This window comes from Drosophila santomea, chromosome 3R (genome assembly GCF_016746245.2).
Source record: "Drosophila santomea strain STO CAGO 1482 chromosome 3R, Prin_Dsan_1.1, whole genome shotgun sequence".
NCBI lineage: Eukaryota > Metazoa > Arthropoda > Insecta > Diptera > Drosophilidae > Drosophila > Drosophila santomea.
The window spans coordinates 13,129,860-13,149,878 of NC_053019.2; the positions used below are offsets into that span (position 1 = coordinate 13,129,860).

Below are 20,019 nucleotides of genomic sequence, written 5' to 3' on the forward strand. Positions count from 1 at the left end.
ACACTTTGTCGACTGGAATACATATAGTACATTTATTTGAGTCAGTTGCAAACAGAGGCTTGTTTGCTTCGGGTGGTAAGTTCTATTCTAAATGCTACATAACACCATGTACGGATTAGCAAACCTACGCAATTACTAATCATGCGTCAAGATACATTTTAGTACGCTTGCTTGCTATTCGCACTTTTAAAACATGTTTACGTTTACAACGCTCAGATATATAGGTATATAGTATAGGTAATAAAGTACTTGTAGGGTTGGTATGTTTCGGTTTTCGCTTTGTAAAATTGCTCTTTTTTAGCATTATCATTTCGCATTAGTTATGCACTTATAACACACGTACTGCCTCAATTCTGAAGTGTACTAACATTTGGATTTTCGCTACGGAATGAACAACATCTATGAATAGAACTGGAAGATAAAGTAATGCGAATGCTGAGGCGGGTTCTATTTGTAGTAGTTCTTGGAATTTACATTGCATTCTCGAGCTTAACACAAGCCAGGCCTGCTAGGAAACCGTGTACATACAACATGAAATACGATGCCTTAACTATTTAAAGTTTGGTTTCATATACATGTGGTTCTTTTGAGTCTACAGTCATGTGGACAATAACAATGTGATATAACCTATGAGTAGGTTTTCTACGATTCTGCTACTTGTTTGTTTTTAATTTAGAATAAATCATCGAATTTTGTTCAGTAAAACAACTTATAAATGGGAGCATGTTTTCGAAACTGATAAAAACCATCAGCGAATAAAACATTCTTCAAATCCGATTGATTTCTTGGATAGTGGTGCTGGGTTCTTTAAAACTAAGATTATGTGTTGTGGTCTTTCCTGTTTGGTAGTACCTAAGTTTGTAGGTATATACATCCATGGATATATGTATTTCGTATATAAACGAGTCTATCAAAACATCATTGTAAAATAAAATTAATTCGCTTCAACAGCGCAAAATAAATTGGTAAATCAGCGCAGGGATTCGTTAGTCACTAATAACAAAATCATTAACATAGCAGACACAGGGTATACAGTCGCCTCATACTTGGTCCACTATCCATCTAAAAGAAGCGGGTCAGGCGGGGCCGGAAGAAACGGAAGGCACCGTAGCATCCGAGGCCAATCAGGCCGTACTTCAGCGTGTACTTGCAGACGCGTTGCCCCAGGCTGGCCGGCGGAATTTCGAGAATGGCCGGAATCTTCTTCGGGTCCACGGTGCCCCACATCTTGGCAATGCCGTTGGCGTGTCCGATGCCCACCACTCCGACCACACGTACCGGACGGATCTGTTGGGCACCTGGCGCCGCCTGTGGCAGAGCAGCCAGTTGCAGAGAGTGGCACAGGAAAAGGTCGCGCTCGCGCACAAACACATCCGAAAAGGCAGGAAACTCGCCGGCCATCTCCTGCATCAGCTTCTCCAGCAGATCGCTCTGCTTGCACTCCTCCACCTCCTCAATGCTAATGCTGTCCGTGAAGGTGAGACGCCACACCAGCTTCATGGTCTGCCACAGAGACAAAGCCCGCAGTGCGCGGTAAAGTGTGATGCGGATGGGACGATCGCCCAGATGTAAGATGCAGCCAGGCAGCTTGTGAATCTCCTCAAAGGCACGGCGAAACTCTCCACCGGGCGCCATTCCCAGGTCCTTGGCGATCTGAGCGCTCATCTGCAGCAGTAAAATGAAAAAGATGCCGTTGATGTAGCCATGCGTGTGCAGGATTCCACGAATCTAGGGGAATTTTAAATACATTTAGTTACTCAGGTTAGTTTGTAGTCTATTTATTCTTACCTTTGGAATATTTATGCTCTTGGCTTCTTCCAATAGCGTCTTCTCATCGAGCTTCAGGATGTGTATGCGCGATGGACACAGCTCCACCATTACCACATCTGGACGGACATTGCGAATGACCTGTGGGAGTGCATACAAGATTAATACCAGTTATTAGTTATCAAGAAGGAAACTCACATAAGAGACGTCATCCTGCGACTCCTCGCTGAAGTGGGCCGTGCCCACAAGATATACCTTGCTGCCGAAGGGCGTGTTCAACAACGTCACCGTCGACGGCAGATTCTGTTCGAACTCCTCAATGGTATCGTAGATTGTGATTTCGCGTTTGGTCTGCGGCTGATCGATGACCGGCACCAGATCCCGCTTCTCTCCATCGCCATCGGCGGCTGCCGAAGCTTCAGCGATGGAAATGTCCAACTTTTGTTTGCTTGTGTGCAGTAGTGATTCCTTGCGGCGTCTCTTGTCAGCGTTTGCCGAAGTCTCCTTGCTAGGCGACTTCTTCAAAAGATTCTTCACACTGTCGCCCTCCACCAACACCACCTTCTCGAGGTCCTCCTCCTTAATCGAGTTATCGTTAATTTCTATAATTGACAGGTTGGGATTATCCGTCTTGAATATTGTCTTGTTGGCCAGTTGTGACTTGGGGTCCACCTCTTCCTGCGAGGTATTTGTGTCCGTGCTCTCCGACTGAATCAGCAGCATGCTGGCATTGAGAGCTGGCGTGGCATTGTTGAAAGCTGCCGGGGATCCGAGGTTCTTGAATGCAGCCGATTCATTGTTAAATTCCGAACTGGCTGTCTTGTTGGCCGAATTCGAGGGGCCTAGTGGATTCTGGCTCAGTTCGCTGATAAGGCTCTCTGTGGATTGAAATAAAATAAAAAAGAATTAGTTTATCCAGGTTAACACACAATTTACTAATATTTAACATAAAATATAAATGAATTATATAAATTGTATAAAAGATGTTGTGCTTGAACCATTGTCAGAATCTTCAGAGTATCATTAGAGATTTAAAGAATTTTAGTTTTAAAGTTCGGATGCTGTTTAAAACATTAACTATTAATTATTCGTTTAACGTTTCTTGTTCATACAGGATTTCCAGCTTGTTGAGATAATCCTCGCCGCAACTTTGATCTAGACAGTCGGTTAAAAGGAACTGCCTTAAAAGATCGAAACACTTCTGCTTCATGGCTATAGCGTTTCTCTGTTGGCTTTCTTTTTGTCTGACCAACTGGTTCTCATACTTTTGAATTAGCCTCTGCTTAAGCTTCTTAACTTTCTCACTAAGAGTGTCTTTTAGGTAAGGCTTCCGATTTTCGTAGGCATGTATGCACATTTTCTGCACTATTTGCTTCAGTTCATAGTCCATCGTTTTAAAATGATTTCTAAGCTTCTCATCTTCCGCAAATGCCTCAAATATTTGCGAAATAAAATTATCTGGAAACGTCTCGGGTGCTTGGGATTGCAGACTGTGTCGGGCTGCGACCATGAGTGTTTTCTTTATACTCCGACTGAAGCTCAGCTTGTGGGTGCTCTGCAGCTGAAGTTTCGTGATCGTTTGCTTCTGATGGCGTCTTTGGATTTGTAGGGAAACGAGCTTCAGTTTGAGCGCCTTAACCTTGCGGTCCAGATGGTCGCGCTTATCTAAGAGGTTTCTTTGCAGGTAAATAGCTCTCGAAGAGAAGCTCCCTTTGCTGGATTCTCCTATATTCTCGGGTTCTGTGAAGGGAGCGCTGTGATGACCCATTTGGGTTAACTTGTAATGTATATCCGTGTCTTGCCCGTATGGAGGGAGGTCCACTTCCTGAAACTTCTCTGCTTTCGAGGAGAAAGGCTGATTATCCTGGAAGACGTGGTCCTCCGTTTGCTGATCTTTCATAAGCAGAATCTTGAGAGCTTTGTATAGGTTTGGCTGCTTACCATTGCACGACTTGTAGGCCGTGGTGGACAACTGGTGATCCAGGGCACTGTCGTACAAAGTGTTGTCGCCCACGTAGGTGCTGTTTCTCTTGTCCGGCGAGGATTCAAACGACGTGGAGGCGGATACGTCCATGGTCGGGGGTCGGGTTCAGTTGGAAGCCCGGTAGTATCGGTTGCGAGTGGAAATTCGGTCTCGGTTGCTGGCGAGGCGACGTTTGAACATCTGGTGAAGAACTGTGGAGTAACAAGAGTTGAAGAGGGATTATCAGAGACATGTATATAGATAATACGAGGCCTTACTCTCTGCAAACTGCAAATTTGTATCACTTTTTTGCCTACGTGTCGTACATTGCCAGATGATTTTGTTCAGTCGGGTTTTCTCGACTGACTTTTCAATCTGAGCCATATACGTACACACATTTGTGCTTCATATACTAGCCTCAGAATTTCTGTAAATCACCTGGGCATTCTGTGTTTTCCAATTTACTCACCTGAAAATTTGTTTTTAGTGTGGGTGTTGTTGCACTGCTGGATGTTTGGGGCACATTGGTTAAACCCTTAATTGACGACTATCTGCTGATTGAAAACTCAATTCGGTTTGCGCTGATTGCGTTTTTGGTTCGGTGCGTGCTCTTAATTTAAATAAAAACCCAAAAAACTAAAGAAATTAAATTGTGATTAAATTCTTCTTGCTAGCGTCGACCAGTGTTGCCTAATGCTTGAAACGGAATTATAAGAGCACTCTTGTACGAGATAAGAGTAATCGATTTCAGGCTCGATGAGCGGCTATGGCAATAAGGCGCCAACTATGGAAAAATTAACTATTATTAATATTTCCAAACGCCATGCTGTAAGTGTGCGTACCAAGATAGTTTAACTTGGTTTCGTATCGGCTTTACTTATTAGTATAGGCCGCATTTAATTTAGTTATAAGTTTAAAATTTATGGTGTATAAGAGTAAAATAACTAATATGAAATCAGTTTACGGAATGCCCTTAGTATGCCTGTGGTATTTTTGTGCGGTCAGTTAGGTAGGGTCACACTTTTGTTTTGTTTTGCTTTGCAACTCGACTTTTAAAATTGCAATTGCAGCATGGCCGAAGAACCCGAGGAACCAGGCAAGGTACGGATTACATAAATCGATTGGGCAGCAGTGCTTGATAAGGCGCTAACTATGCTCTATCTCCCATAGAGCTTCGTTATCTTCGGACGCGATGTGGCGCAGATCCCGTGCTTTCGTAACAGTTTTCTCTACGGAATCAGCGGTGGAATCGGCATCGGCGTGCTGACATTTCTGGGCACCTCGCGAACCCACCTGTCCACCCACGTGGGATTCGGCTCATTTTTCTGCGGCACCATCGCCTACTGGGTGGCCTGCAGGTAAGTGGATGCGGCTTAATCCTTGCGGCGTTTTCATAACTGTTATCAATCTGAAATCCGCAGGTATCAGTGGTCCGTCAGGAGATTCGAGCAGCAGCAACTTCGGGAGGCGATGAGACGGCAAGCCCTTTATGAGGGCACCCAAGTCGAGAGGGACTTAGATCTTAAGTCGGCGTAGCATAAGTCGGATCCTTTATTACTACCTCGATGTTTGTTTTCCTACTTGGATACCAAGTAATTCTGGTATTGTTAAATCCCTTGTGTTGTAAATTACCTTTTGTTACCAAACAGCTTTATAGTAGCCAATATATTATATATATATTGTAAGTGAAATCTTACCTTGGTGTATTTAATGCCCCAACTTATTGGAAAAACATGTTTGTTTGCCACTCTTAAGGAATTAATTATGCCAGCATCTTTGATTTGGGATTGACAGAAATCAATCCATCATTTTAGTGATCAGTAGAAACCTTTTATGGTTCCTAAAACCTGTTGGGTTTTTTGTGCTTTCGATTCGATTTAAGCTGACAGAGTAGTAAGTTGTTTACCGTTTACAGTTTATCTTTAACGACCTTAAATCTTTTCAGTAGTTTTTTACATATACATAAAGGCGATAATAAACAGTGTAAAAGTAGTACACTTTATACGTTTTGGTGCTTACATAGGTTAATTAATGCACCGTTTTGCAAAACATCGAACCGTTTTTACAACTATAGTTAATATACTTTTTACTTAAGTGAGAGTAGTTTCACAAGCAACATATAAGGGTAAAAATAGCTCTTGGTCTTCAAAGTATCTAAAATAAATCAATATTAATTTAAACGTATAAATAATAAGTGCAGTAAATGTACGTTTTTCGGAAATACCCCTAATCCAACTTTATTTATAGATCTGGAAGATGTTTGTATGTAAATGTAGCTAGCAAGATAAATATAGATTTATAGAAATGCTTTTTATTCATCTAGATTGAGGAAACACTAGTATAATTATTTTTGTGTCATACATTTTAATCGACATTCATGAAACTTATCTTTTCATAAATGTAAACGGTTCATAAATGCAGATTTCATATAGGCGATACTGAGATATTGCAATATGAGGATAAATCTTTATGTCGAACTCAGTATTGGTTATTTTTGTGAATGGTAAAAGGTTACTTAAAGATACTCGAGTATCTTGCGAGTGTTTTTTTTAACTACATTTGAAGTTAGTTATAGAGTCTATTGGCAGATATTTTTTAACTTCCTTTAAACAATGCTAACCTAAAGATAGGCAGTTTCTTTTATAATTCGCTGATAAACATCTATGTTAATGGATCCGTGTTGCTACCTTGCGGATGAGTTAAGATCGGATAAGGTGTGAATAACAAGATGATTTAGTGCAGCTCATTACTCTTCATAAATAAGAGAAGTCATACAGATATCTGAAGATAGAAAAGCTGCAGTTCTCATATCGAATAGTGATCAGTAGGGTTTTATCTGAGTGACTTCTCTCCTACCTGACCACACCGATCTTGGAAGAGTATCTGCTCTAATCCGAGATAATAGATCGTCGAACTGCTCGACGCCCATAGACATGGCTATTTCCACGCACATGTAGGCGATCCTGCACTCGTCGGGCACTCGTCTTATCTCACAAAAATAAAAGTCGGCGTTTGGGTGGATTGCTCGGCTGTTGGCACATTCATTACGTTTTCGTTAACGGCGCGAGGCGGTTGTGTTTTTTAATCGGCGGCGCATGAGGTTGTCGGTTCTCTAATTTTGAAAAAAAAACTTGTTTTCGCTTAACATTCAAAGAACGAACCTCCCCATATATGTAAACGAATCGTAATTGCAGGCTATCACTTATATAGGCATTGGTACTGAGATACTGTGAGATACAGCACTTCGAGATGTCGAACTCGGTTTTGGTGTTTTTCGTGAATGGAAAGAAGGTACTTAGAGATACTCGGTTGTCTTATGCCTTGCGTGTCTTATTCTGAGCGGCATTTAAAGTTAGCCCACTCCTATATCGATTTCCCTTTATTGTTTTATTGCCCTAATTGCGTTTAACTGGCACTCGATGGAATTCGCCTTCTTGCTCAATTGAATGTGTCGAGTATATATAGTATTTGCTGAGCATATAGTGATAACAATTGACCCCCATGTGGAGCCTCGTTGTTTGCTGGTGGCCCCTTATCACCCAATCAAGATGTTGCATTTGCCAATCGCATGGGAACAGTTCTACTCAGACTGGGTGAGGTGGGTTCGTCATAGACATGTGGGTCTGCCAGATAGCCAGGCCCTCTAATCCGTAAATTCCGACTGGCTTTGCAGTGTTTACACGTTGGCGCACAATCCAGTAAGCTCGGTTGGATTATTCAGATAAAGCTGCCACTAATTAGCATCTGGTGTTGGTGAAGTGCAATTAGAGTTCTTAACTTTGCGCCCACAGCTTGCGCACAAGTAAACTATCTATATAATAATTAAACAACCTGTTGCTCGTGCGCCCGGCATTTGATAGTGATAGATAGCAGACTTTGTTTGCTCAGGGTTGGCAGGCAGTGAATACTTTCGCTGTTTTAAGTTTAATCAAATCTACTGGCTTCCCTAACAATTGCTTTATATGTGAAATAAATAAATACGCAGGTGCCCACAGGACCTTTTTAAATAAAACACAAACTAAAAATACAAATTTTCCAATTAAATGCAGATTAATGGCAGTAACTAATTTTATGAACCCCTTGTCGAATTTTCATCTTAATATATTTACATTATTTTAGGTGACCGAAGTGGCCCCAGATCCGGAATGCACGCTCCTCACATTCCTGCGCGAAAAGCTGCGGCTGTGCGGAACAAAGTTGGGATGTGCGGAGGGAGGATGCGGCGCCTGCACCGTGATGGTGTCCCGCCTGGACCGTCGGGCCAGCAAGATTCGTCACCTGGCGGTCAACGCCTGCCTCACGCCAGTGTGCGCCATGCACGGATGTGCGGTGACCACTGTGGAGGGCATCGGGAGCACCAAGACCCGCCTGCATCCAGTGCAGGAGCGACTAGCCAAGGCACACGGATCGCAGTGCGGCTTCTGCACCCCGGGCATCGTGATGTCCATGTACGCACTGCTTCGAAACGCGGAGCAACCGTCTATGCGGGACTTGGAGGTGGCGTTCCAGGGCAACCTGTGCCGCTGCACTGGCTATCGACCCATCCTCGAGGGCTACAAAACCTTCACCAAGGAGTTTGCCTGCGGAATGGGCGAGAAGTGCTGCAAGGTTAGTGGCAAGGGCTGCGGAACCGATTCGGAGACCGATGACAAGCTCTTCGAGCGCAGCGAGTTCCAGCCCTTAGATCCCAGCCAGGAACCCATCTTCCCATCGGAACTTCAGCTGAGTGACGCCTTCGATTCCCAGAGTTTGATATTCAGCTCGGACAGGGTGACCTGGTATCGTCCCACCAATCTGGAGGAGCTCCTTCAGCTGAAGGCCAAGCATCCGGCTGCTAAGCTGGTCGTGGGCAACACGGAAGTGGGCGTTGAGGTCAAGTTCAAGCACTTCCTGTACCCGCACCTCATCAATCCCACCCAGGTGAATGAACTGCTGGAGATCACAGAGTCCCAGGATGGCATTTACTTCGGCGCGGCTGTCAGTTTGATGGAGATCGATGCGCTTCTCCGGCAGAGAATCGAGCAGCTGCCGGAATCGGAGACCAGGTTGTTCCAGTGTGCCGTGGATATGCTTCACTACTTTGCCGGAAAGCAGATCCGCAATGTCGCCTGCTTGGGTGGAAACATCATGACCGGTAGTCCCATTTCCGATATGAATCCTGTGCTCTCGGCAGCAGGAGCTCAACTGGAGGTGGCCAGCTTCGTGGATGGAAAGATCCACAGAAGATCAGTTCACATGGGAACTGGCTTCTTCACTGGCTATCGCAGGAATGTTATCGAAGCCCACGAGGTGCTGCTGGGCATCCACTTCCGGAAGACCACGCCGGATCAATATATTGTTGCCTTCAAGCAGGCCAGGAGGAGAGATGATGACATAGCCATCGTAAATGCCGCCATAAACGTTCGCTTTGAGCAAAAATCCAACATTGTGGCGGAGATTTCGATGGCCTTTGGTGGAATGGCTCCCACCACAGTGCTGGCTCCTCGAACTTCCCAACTGATGGCTGGTCAGGAGTGGAGCCACCAGCTCGTGGAGCGCGTGGCGGAGAGCTTGTGCACGGAGCTGCCTTTGGCTGCCTCTGCGCCCGGTGGCATGATCGCCTATCGTCGAGCCCTGGTGGTGAGCTTGTTCTTCAAGGCTTACCTGGCCATCTCTCTGAAGTTGAGCAAGTCGGGGATCACATCTTCCGATGCCTTGCCTTCGGAGGAACGAAGTGGTGCGGAGATATTCCACACACCCGTCCTCAAAAGTGCCCAGCTCTTCGAGCGCGTCTGCAGCGATCAACCCACCTGTGATCCCATTGGCAGACCCCAAGTCCATGCAGCTGCTTTGAAACAGGCCACCGGAGAAGCTATCTACACCGATGACATTCCCCGCATGGATGGCGAAGTGTATTTAGCCTTTGTCCTAAGTACCAAGCCACGCGCCAAGATCACTAAGCTGGATGCCAGTGCAGCATTAGCCATGGAGGGAGTGCATCAGTTCTTTTGCTACAAGGACCTAACGGAGCATGAGAACGAAGTGGGTCCCGTGTTCCATGATGAGCACGTCTTTGCCGCTGGAGAGGTTCATTGCTATGGTCAGATTGTGGGCGCCATAGCTGCCGATAATAAGGCGTTGGCCCAAAGAGCCGCTCGCCTGGTGAAAGTGGAGTACGAAGAGCTGAGCCCGGTTATCGTGACCATAGAGCAGGCCATCGAGCACAAGTCCTATTTTCCGGACTACCCACGATTCGTGACCAAGGGCAATGTGGAGGAGGCCTTAGCCCAGGCGGATCACACTTTCGAGGGCACCTGCCGAATGGGCGGACAGGAGCACTTCTACCTGGAGACCCATGCCGCACTGGCAGTTCCTCGCGACAGCGATGAGCTGGAGCTCTTTTGCTCCACGCAGCATCCCTCGGAGGTCCAGAAACTAGTGGCCCATGTCACCGCCCTTCCTGCCCACCGTGTGGTCTGTCGTGCCAAGCGCTTAGGTGGCGGTTTCGGTGGCAAGGAGTCCAGGGGCATCTCCGTGGCCCTTCCCGTTGCCCTGGCCGCCTATCGAATGGGTCGTCCTGTGCGCTGCATGCTGGATCGCGACGAGGACATGCTCATCACCGGCACAAGGCATCCCTTCCTCTTCAAATACAAAGTGGGCTTCACCAAGGAGGGTCTGATCACAGCCTGTGACATCGAGTGCTACAACAATGCCGGCTGGTCCATGGATCTCTCATTTTCGGTAAGTGTATTGCGCTTAGGTAGAAACCATATGTGGATTCGTTATGCCCACAATGTTTGCTTTGAAATCCATGTGTGTTTTTTCCATGGAACATCTGGTTTGTGTGGGAATTGCTAAAACCCCGATGGGTTTTCATCCTGAGTGAAGACACTTCTAAATTTCTAAGAAAATAAGTACTAGGTCAGATTGACCTTAGATAAACACTTGTATATTGTAATCTTATAAATTTTAAAAATTATCTTTTATTTTAAACTAATGTTCAGGTCCTGGAGCGCGCCATGTACCACTTTGAGAACTGCTACAGGATTCCCAACGTGCGAGTGGGTGGATGGGTCTGCAAGACGAACCTGCCCTCGAATACCGCCTTCCGTGGCTTTGGCGGTCCGCAGGGCATGTACGCCGGAGAGCACATCATCCGGGATGTGGCCCGGATAGTGGGTCGCGATGTGGTGGATGTGATGCGGCTGAACTTCTACAAAACCGGAGACTACACACACTACCACCAGCAGCTGGAGCACTTCCCCATCGAGCGCTGTCTGGAGGATTGCTTGAAGCAGGCGAGATATGACGAGAAGCGCCAGGAGATTGCTCGATTCAATCGGGAGAATCGCTGGCGGAAGCGGGGCTTGGCGGTGGTGCCCACCAAGTATGGAATCGCATTTGGTGTGATGCACTTGAACCAAGCGGGTTCGCTGATCAACATCTATGGAGATGGATCCGTGTTGCTCTCCCACGGAGGAGTGGAGATCGGACAAGGTCTGAATACCAAGATGATTCAGTGCGCCGCCAGGGCGCTGGGTATTCCTCCGGAACTGATTCACATTTCGGAGACGGCCACGGATAAAGTACCTAACACTTCACCCACGGCGGCGAGTGTGGGATCTGATCTGAACGGAATGGCCGTTCTGGATGCATGTGAGAAGTTGAACAAAAGACTGGCGCCCATCAAGGAGGCATTGCCTGGAGGCACCTGGAAGGAGTGGATCAATAAGGCGTACTTCGATCGGGTCAGTCTCTCGGCCACCGGATTCTACGCCATGCCCGGCATCGGATATCACCCGGAGACGAATCCCAATGCCCGCACCTACAGCTACTTCACGAATGGCGTGGGAGTCACTGTGGTGGAGATCGATTGCTTGACTGGCGACCACCAGGTGCTCAGCACGGACATCGTCATGGACATCGGCTCTAGCCTGAATCCGGCTATTGACATTGGTCAGATCGAGGGTGCATTCATGCAGGGCTATGGACTGTTCACTCTGGAGGAGCTAATGTATTCCCCGCAAGGCATGCTCTACTCCAGGGGGCCGGGCATGTATAAGCTGCCAGGGTTCGCCGACATTCCCGGGGAGTTCAATGTCAGCCTACTGACCGGTGCCCCCAATCCACGGGCAGTCTACTCCTCTAAGGCAGTGGGAGAGCCCCCTCTCTTCATAGGATCCTCTGCATTCTTTGCCATCAAGGAGGCCATTGCAGCTGCTCGCGAGGATCAGGGCTTGAGTGGTGACTTCCCACTGGAGGCGCCTTCCACCTCGGCCCGCATTCGCATTGCTTGTCAGGATAAATTCACCCAACTGGTAAGTAATTCCTAGAAAGAGCTCAAAACATAAAACTAACGCATTTTACAATTGATTTATTATAGCTCGATATACCCGAACCAGGATCATTTACGCCGTGGAACATTGTGCCTTAAAATTGTTTTATTGTTTGTAGCAGATTGCTTATGCATTTGAAATGACGATTTTATTTGTAAATTTGTTTATATCCATATTTAGTAAAGTAAATGTTTTGAAATTGTTTAAGTGTTTTGTTTTTGTATACTCGTATAAACAAAAATGGAGAGGGTGTGGGTTGCGGGTTGGGAATTATAATAATAATAATATAAGTTCATATATATTATTAATAAAGCAAACAGGAGTTAAAAATACTAAAAATTAAGTCATTTTTAACATTATATTATTCTATAAGATTGCGTGGTGTGGGTGGGGGGGTGCGGGTATAATTTGTTCCATTCATATATATTATTAATAAAACAAACAGAAGTTTAATAAAATAATTATACCCGTTACTCGTAGAGTAAAAGGGTATACTAGATTCGTTGAAAAGTATGTAACAGGCAGAAGGAAGCGTTTCCGACCATATAAAGTATATATATTCTTGATCAGGACCAATAGCCGAGTGGATATGACCATGTCCGTCTGTCCGTCTGTCCGTCCGTCCGTCTGTCCGTCTGTCTGTCCGTCCGTATGAACGCTGTGATCTCAGGAACTACAAAAGCTAGAAAGTTGAGATTAAGCATACAGACTCCAGAGACATAGAAGCAGCGCAAGTTTGTCGATTCATGTTGCCACGCCCACTATAACGCCCACAAACCGCCCAAAGCTGCTACGCCCACACTTTTGAAAAATGTTTTGATATTTTTTCATTTTTGTATTAGTCTTGTAAATTTCTACCGATTTGCCAAAAAACTTTCTGCCACGCCCACTATAACGCCTACAAACCGCCACAAACTGTGTTTAAGACTCTCCTTCTCCCTTCCACTAGCTGAGTAACGGGTATCAGATAGTCGGGGAACTCGACTATAGCGTTCTCTCTTGTTTTTAACATTATATTATTCTATATGATTGTGGTGTGTTTGGTGCGGGGTGGAATGTCATACCTCGTTGAGTTCGTAATTAAATTTCCAATCAAACTGTGTTTAAAAAAAAAAAAATTTTTTTTTTCACACTTTTTGCAATTGTTTGTTGATGATTTTTGAATATTGCCCGAAAATTGTTTTCCTGTATTTTGCTATTATAAATATCAGTATTTTCATCACAGCATTCGAAATATTGGTCCGAATATGGAATGTCATACCTCGTTGAGTTCGTAATAAAATGTTCAATCAAACTGTGTTTTCAAAAAAAATTAAATTTCTTTCGCATTTTTTTTTTTGCAATTTTTAATGATAATGTTTGAATATTAGCCGAAAATCGTTTTCCTTGTTTTTTGCGCGGCATGCGTGGTGCGGGGTGCATATAATGAATAATTTGTTTGTATTTACTATTCAATTGAATGATATTGTGCGCTAATGGTTACAGATTTTCAAAAAGTCTTAGTCACTTGTAATTTTTATCACATTAATAAAAGTTGAGCAAGTTTTCCTATGAATTGAAATATGCAATTCAATTTTGGCGAGTCTGCTACCCGAAAATATAAGCTCAATCAAAAGAAGCTTTATATGGGACTCAGGTTATACGAGTCAAGATCTTTGCGAACATCTCATTCGGCAATCCGACGTCGTAGAGCTTGGACATCCGAGATGGGAACGCTATCTTCTGGATATAGTTTGCTTCTAGAGTTCGTCTTAATTTCGGCGTCATCGTTCGTATCGGCAAAACTATCTTGTTGCTAACACTACGACCACCATTACTATTCAATAGATATGCACAGAATACGCCGTGGATCGGAGTAGCTCCATCGTATCTGTCGATTGATGTGTACGGAAACTGCCAAGCCCACGATCGTCCACTGATTGGAAAGTGTGTGAGGTACGTGGATTGCATCAGTGCCATGCAGGCAGTGCCCCGAGTGACTCCACTACTTTGTCCCTCATCGTGGCCCAATCAGCTGGTTTGCTGTCCACACGGCGGATACTTGATGCCGCCGCCCAGCATCTCGAAGAGCGAACAAGGTGCGTATGGAGAGTATGGCGCATTTGGGAATCCGGAGACTATATCTTTTGTCAGCCTGTGCCAATGCGTATCCAAGAGTTCATCATAAGCGCCGTCGCCGCCGTCGGAATACGAACCCTAAACTGGATCAAGTGGAACTAGTTGAGCCAATTATCCAGAAGCGCAATCAAAGCCAAAACTTGCTGGTGGGTGGCAGACTCACTCTGGAGAACGAGCATCCCTACATGGTGAGTGAAAAAAGATGCCTTAGAGCATTGGTTTTCCTTTTCAATTGAATATATTTTATCGAAATAGTTAACTTAATATATTTGATTTTGGGAGCATACGAAATTCGCAACCGAATAGTGGTAGATTAATATACTCGATTCGATTACAGTGTGCCCTCGGTTGGCCGTCCCGCACAAACAGATGGATTCATGAGCACGGTTCCAGCAAGCGCAGATACATGTTCAACTGTGGCTGCGTCATGATTGCGCCTCGGTTCGCCATAACGGCAGCCCACTGTGCCAGCGTCGGTGGGTAAGCAAAAAACGAAAAGAAAAACACGATGGAGCGCACACACTCGAAATGCTAATGGGTTAAAAATATCTCGCTTTCGAACAGGGAACCCCCTTCAGTGGCGTTGATTGGTGGCGTTGAGCTGAACAGCGGGCGCGGGCAGCTGATTGAAATCAAGCGGATCAGCAAGCATCCGCACTTCGATGAGGAGACCCTTAGCAATGACCTGGCCGTGGTCAAGCTGGCCAGAAGATCCCACATGCCAGTGGCCTGCCTATGGAACCAGGAATCCCTGCCCGAGAGACCGCTCACTGCCCTGGGCTATGGGCAAACCAAGTTCGGTTAGTGCCCCTTAAATCTTATTTTTGATTACTCGTGTAATTCGAATCACTTAATATCTACCAGCTGGCCCGCATTCCAATAATCTGCTGCAAATAATGCTTCACCACCTGAATTTTCAACAATGCCAGAGGTATTTGCAGAACTATGACAAACTGGTCAATGGGCTGGGATCGAGTCAAATGTGCGCGGGAGATTACTCCGGACATATGGACACATGCCAGGTGAGTCTACCTTAAAGAGGCTCATTATCAATCTAAACTTTCCACTTTCTTCTTTCATCAGGGCGATTCTGGAGGACCCTTGCTGCTCCACCAGCATATGCGCCACCATCACCGTCCGATTCCCTATGCGGTGGGAATAACCTCCTTTGGAGGAGCCTGTGCATCCGGACAACCTGGAGTTTATGTGCGAATAGTCCACTACATTCCGTGGATAGAACAACAAGTGTGGCCGTGATTCTTCTAAGCAAGAAAATGTGTTCTAGGGAATGTCAACTATTTAAATACTCATCCATAAATTATCACATTACTTGTTGATTTGAAAACTTGAAAAATATGAATATTTTAAAGAGCATTTTTAATAAATAAAATAAAATGAAACTAGTGCTGCTTGAAGGCAATCTTCTCAATCCAATCCAGGTAGCTATATAGCCTGGTGTAAACACCTGGCGCATTGGGAGCCGCACAGAACTTTCCAAACGAGGTGACGCCCACCACAAAGGCCACGCAGTTGTATTCTGGCAGCAGGGCATGAATGGGACCGCCGGAGTCACCCTGGCAGGTGTCCCTGCCGCCTGGCAAGTATCCCGCACAGAACTGCCCCTCGATGATGCCCCGTGGCAGACGTCGCTCCTTGCGATAGATCTGCTTGCAGGTCATCTGCGGGACTACGTCCAGGTCCACCTGGCGCAGGACATTGGACTTGGCGCCCAGGAACTCAGTGCGTCCCCAACCGGCGGCCACCACAGTGGGTATCTGGAGCTCAGGCAGTTGCCACAGGCACGCGGGACGCACTTGCTCCGAAAATTTTACCCTTCTGGTCAACTTGAGCAGGGCAATATCGTGGTAATATGCCGAGGATCTGTACTTCGGATGCAGCACGATGATGAGGATCTTGATGTCCTGCTGGGCCGCGCTGGTCTCGTTCAACTGGCGGGCACCCAAGCGAACCATGTCCGGCGGTTTGCTGATGGAGCAGAGAATACGTATATAGTTGTGTCTTGGGGGATCCTGTAACTTACCTACCCGAGGTGGCGCAGTGGGCAGCGGTCAGGACATACAGCTCGCTAACCAGGGCACCGCCACAGCCCCACTTTATGTCCAGATCCTTGGAGCCACTGCCCTGCGTCCATCCCAAGGCAGCCATGTGAGGGAAGAGTCCGTGCCGAGTGGGCGTTCCACCAACTATTAGGGGCACACTGGGCACGCACTGCTTCCCGGAGAATGTGCGTCCGGTGTCTGCCAAGTGGAGCCTTCTGGCGGCGGCATTGTACTCCTGGCACTCTGGAAAGGTTTATAAAAAGTATCCTTGAGCTACACTAGGAACTGAAAAAGATTCTTTAGAATGTACTTACTGGTGGCACTGATTCGCTGGGCCAGGACATGTTTGTCTGCCAGTGGACAACAGATGACAGGGACATTGTTGCGATGGGTGCAGATGTCGATTCGGGTGCCATGCACCCGATACTCCCGGATGACGTGGAGGCACTGATAGGCCAGGATGCAGTACCCACTCCGGCCATCGAAGCTCCGCCGGCAGAAGGCACCCTCGTGCAGTCCATCCGAAAGCGGAGTCCTGGGCTCGTCGTCGTCGTCGAACTTTAAATAACTATCCTCTTCCTCGGCGTCCTGGACATCTTCGTCTTCACCAGTGGAGGTCTTCTTCTGCTCTTTCCAAACTTCGGGGATTGTGTACTTGGTGGTCTGGTAGTTGATTATTTCAAGGGCATCGAGAGCTGTGGGATTAATTAATATTTGATTGGGGGCACCAGTAATAATACATATATATGGTATATATACCCTCAAGATTTGGAGTCTGCAGAATTAAATGCAAGCATGTCAATTGAAGATGCACGATTGGAGACCACAATACTATCATTCTATTGGTAGGTTTTGGGATTTCATTATTTACTTCTCGCACACATTCCAAATGAAAAGCTGACAAAAGCAATGGAAATAGGTACTTTAAATAAGAATGGTCAAGTCAAGTGGTACTTTAAGATATTGTATATAAGTCCGACCTTCACGTATTAAACCCTATTTTACAAGAACCCCAGACATGAAAGGTAAGAAAATTTAAGTAGACAAGAACACTTTTTTCCAGAAGACCGTGGTTCAATATTCGAGCCACCACTGTGGCCAAAACAAACCCTTGCCTGTCTTGGTGGATTTTTTGTTTAATGTATTTTTATTAATTAATGCGGGCGCTCAATTAAAAATTCGGCTGAATTTCAATAAAACCGTTTGCCAGCGTCGCTGCTTTTCGATTCGCTTGGTGTGGATTGGAAGATCCCAGTCGGATTAAATCGGTCAATCGAGCCAGACCTATTCAGATGCCGGATTGGAAGAGACCTTGGGTTTGCATCGCACTCTGTGTGCTGTTGTGCGGACTCCGAGTGAGTGGGCAGTGGGTGTTTCCCACCCCGTATCCGGAACCGAGTCCAGTGCCGGAACCAAGCAGGTGGGACTTCAACAACTTTAACAGCTACGGTTATAACGGCCAGTGGGCGCCGGGCTACTTTAATAACTACGGCTATTATAGACCGCCGCCACCACCACGTCCTCCGCCATGTGGAAGACCACCGCCTGGACCGCCGCCACCGGGCCCGCCACCTCCTGGTCCTCCACCCGGCTGTCCCGGAGGTCCAGGAGGTTCTCCTCCACCTCCGCCGCCACATCACCAATGGGAACCACATCGACCGCCACCCAATCATCATCGCAACTTCCACAACATCTTCCTGAACACCGAAAGCAAAGTGGATAGGGAGAACTACAACAAGACCGCGGAGACGGAAGATTTGCACGACGACTTCAATGGGCGCTCCATTGTGGCACCTGGACAGTACCCGCACATGGTAAGTACCAATTAAGTAAAGGTGCAGCCCAAACAAAAATCGTAAATCGATGAAAGCCAAAAAAAATATAAACATAAAATCACACGAAACCGGAATGGGGCAACGCCTAAGTACCGCAGATCACAACACAAACACGACTAAATAGCCGATCGGCGAAGCCAAAGACGAATCCAAATCGAAGCCCCATATCACATATGCTAACCGTTATGGGGTCCCACTAATCCTCTCTTTCCCGATCTTAGGCCGCTCTGGGATTCCGGAACGAGAACCGCGAGATCGACTACAAATGTGGGGGAAGCCTCATCAGCGAAAACTTCGTGCTCACAGCTGCGCACTGCTTGAAAACTCATGGGTGAGCTTTCTATGGATAAGAACTTATTGAGTTTATTCTTCGTAATTGAGTGAATTCGGAAGTTATGGGAGAATATAGCTTTGCAGCCTATAAATGATCTTGCGATACCAAGTAACTTTACTTACATATGCTAGGAATTACTTTTACCTTTTATTTTAACATGTTAATATTTGATCAAACTAATATTATTTTAAAAATGATATACCAGGTCATCGAGCATAGCATATTTAGAACATTTGGATTCTTATTCTCTATAGAACCTCGCCCGACGTCGTGAAAATCGGAGACATCAAACTGAAGGAGTGGGAGGACAACGTGGAACCGCAAATACGACGTGTGGCCAAGATTTATCTGCACCCACTCTACAATACGAGTCTCAACTACCATGACATCGGGCTCATCAAGTTGAATTCACCGGTGGAATACACCTGGTTTGTGAGGCCAGTTCGCCTGTGGCCCCAAAACGACATCCCATACGGCAAGCTGCACACCATGGGCTATGGATCGACGGGATTTGCCCAGCCCCAGACCAACATACTCACGGAACTGGATCTCTCGGTGGTGCCCATTGAACAGTGCAACTCCAGTCTGCCCTCCGATGAAGGTGCTCCCCAGGGCTTGCTCACCAGTCAGATATGCGCCCATGACTACGAGAAAAATCGCGATACTTGCCAGGTAAGAGGCACAAGTTTTAAGTATAAAAGTTTTTAAGTACCATATTATTATTTTATAGGGCGATTCTGGAGGACCGCTTCAACTGAACTTGGAGCGGCGACGTCGACGGCACAGGAGTCAAAGACTTTACCGCTACTACCTAGTGGGCATCACTTCCTATGGAGCCTATTGTCGCAGCGAACTGCCAGGTAACTAACCTTAAAAATATGAAAATGGAAAATGGAAAAAATTACAATTCACACATTTTATAGGTGTTTATACGCGCGTGTCATCCTATATCGATTGGATAGCATCTATAGTGTGGCCTAGTTATTATAGTGAATTTACAGAGCAATAGAAAAGAGTCTGTAAAATGTAAATTCGAAAAGTAAAAAAAATTAAATATTTATTAAAGCATAGCAAAAAATCACGTTATTTAGTTATTTTTCGTGTGGTTGGATGGCATGAAATGGTTGCTAGGCACTGCAAAGTGCAGAAATGGTTTATTTAATCAATAATTTTGATTTGAGATACAAATAACTAAATAATGGTCGGGAAGAGCAAAAAGAAGCGCAATAGCAAGGATTCCACATCCAGTAACGCAGGAAGTGGTGAAGGCGAGGAGAAGAAGAAGAAGGAGGGCGGCAAGAAGAAAGGGGGCGTGGGAAAGTCCATTGGTTGCGACATTTTCAACGACGCCGCCATGGAAAATGCCTACTACGTCTGCCACAATGTGCAGGTAAGTTAAAATTATTAATGCCCTATATAATTCATTAAAAATTCAACAAGAAAATATATTTTATTTTAGGACGTTCTTAAGTCCAGGGGATTTGCTTGGCCAGATGGGCAAAAGAAGAAAAAGAAGGGAAAGCGCTAGAGTGCGGAATATAATTTGAAATATTTCTAAAAATATTATTTTTCCAATTAAGCTTAAAGTAATAACAAATGAAAGCGAAGGTGTACTTCCCCTTGGCCT

At 45.8% G+C, this 20,019-nt stretch overlaps 7 protein-coding genes across 14 annotated transcripts; 5 read left to right on the forward strand and 2 right to left on the reverse strand.

Annotated features, from left to right (window-relative positions):
* Positions 1-4: 4 nt before the first annotated feature.
* LOC120454048 (traB domain-containing protein) lies at positions 5-4,438 on the reverse strand. 2 transcript variants are annotated; one of them, XM_039639042.2, is made up of 5 exons: positions 4,200-4,438; positions 3,709-3,942; positions 1,966-2,645; positions 1,789-1,908; positions 5-1,728 (listed from the first exon to the last, which is right to left on the reverse strand). In XM_039639042.2, the coding sequence occupies exons 2-5, from the start codon at positions 3,839-3,841 to the stop codon at positions 1,063-1,065; spliced, it is 1,599 nt and encodes a 532-aa protein (XP_039494976.1). In that variant the 5' UTR covers positions 3,842-3,942; positions 4,200-4,438; the 3' UTR covers positions 5-1,062. The 2 variants fall into 2 exon arrangements, with proteins under 2 accessions (XP_039494976.1, XP_039494977.1); XM_039639043.2 differs by lacking the exon at positions 4,200-4,438 and adding an exon at positions 4,009-4,157.
* Positions 4,439-4,697: 259 nt separating this feature from the next.
* LOC120451859 (cytochrome c oxidase assembly protein COX20, mitochondrial) lies at positions 4,698-5,421 on the forward strand. The gene is made up of 3 exons (XM_039635858.1): positions 4,698-4,831; positions 4,901-5,088; positions 5,152-5,421. Exons 1-3 carry the CDS (start codon positions 4,802-4,804, stop codon positions 5,264-5,266), a joined length of 333 nt encoding a protein of 110 aa, XP_039491792.1. The 5' UTR covers positions 4,698-4,801; the 3' UTR covers positions 5,267-5,421.
* A 1,346-nt stretch (positions 5,422-6,767) lies between these two features.
* LOC120452104 (xanthine dehydrogenase) lies at positions 6,768-12,252 on the forward strand. The gene is made up of 4 exons (XM_039636180.2): positions 6,768-7,021; positions 7,850-10,450; positions 10,714-12,027; positions 12,093-12,252. The coding sequence occupies exons 1-4, from the start codon at positions 6,980-6,982 to the stop codon at positions 12,141-12,143; spliced, it is 4,008 nt and encodes a 1,335-aa protein (XP_039492114.1). The 5' UTR covers positions 6,768-6,979; the 3' UTR covers positions 12,144-12,252.
* Positions 12,253-13,691: 1,439 nt separating this feature from the next.
* On the forward strand, positions 13,692-15,530 carry LOC120450812 (serine protease snake). Its single transcript, XM_039633988.2, has 7 exons — positions 13,692-13,813; positions 13,873-14,123; positions 14,179-14,351; positions 14,501-14,643; positions 14,728-14,963; positions 15,028-15,185; positions 15,247-15,530. Exons 1-7 carry the CDS (start codon positions 13,752-13,754, stop codon positions 15,418-15,420), a joined length of 1,197 nt encoding a protein of 398 aa, XP_039489922.1. The 5' UTR covers positions 13,692-13,751; the 3' UTR covers positions 15,421-15,530.
* Positions 15,520-19,022, reverse strand: LOC120450809 (serine protease snake). Of its 6 annotated transcripts, none has more exons than XM_039633978.2 (5): positions 18,932-19,022; positions 16,983-17,120; positions 16,538-16,918; positions 16,205-16,466; positions 15,520-16,149 (listed from the first exon to the last, which is right to left on the reverse strand). In XM_039633978.2, exons 2-5 carry the CDS (start codon positions 17,059-17,061, stop codon positions 15,564-15,566), a joined length of 1,308 nt encoding a protein of 435 aa, XP_039489912.1. In that variant the 5' UTR covers positions 17,062-17,120; positions 18,932-19,022; the 3' UTR covers positions 15,520-15,563. The 6 variants fall into 6 exon arrangements, with proteins under 6 accessions (XP_039489912.1, XP_039489917.1, XP_039489916.1 ...); XM_039633983.1 differs by lacking the exon at positions 18,932-19,022 and adding an exon at positions 18,152-18,164; XM_039633982.1 differs by lacking the exon at positions 18,932-19,022 and adding an exon at positions 18,128-18,163.
* LOC120450811 (serine protease snake) lies at positions 17,391-19,560 on the forward strand. Of its 2 annotated transcripts, XM_039633987.2 has the most exons (6): positions 17,391-17,643; positions 17,725-18,037; positions 18,280-18,389; positions 18,647-19,064; positions 19,123-19,252; positions 19,316-19,559. In XM_039633987.2, exons 1-6 carry the CDS (start codon positions 17,516-17,518, stop codon positions 19,399-19,401), a joined length of 1,185 nt encoding a protein of 394 aa, XP_039489921.1. In that variant the 5' UTR covers positions 17,391-17,515; the 3' UTR covers positions 19,402-19,559. The 2 variants fall into 2 exon arrangements, with proteins under 2 accessions (XP_039489921.1, XP_039489920.1); XM_039633986.1 differs by having other exon boundaries at positions 17,391-18,037; positions 19,316-19,560.
* On the forward strand, positions 19,561-19,920 carry LOC120450815 (small lysine-rich protein 1). Its single transcript, XM_039633991.1, has 2 exons — positions 19,561-19,782; positions 19,852-19,920. Exons 1-2 carry the CDS (start codon positions 19,591-19,593, stop codon positions 19,918-19,920), a joined length of 261 nt encoding a protein of 86 aa, XP_039489925.1. The 5' UTR covers positions 19,561-19,590.
* Positions 19,921-20,019: the final 99 nt, after the last annotated feature.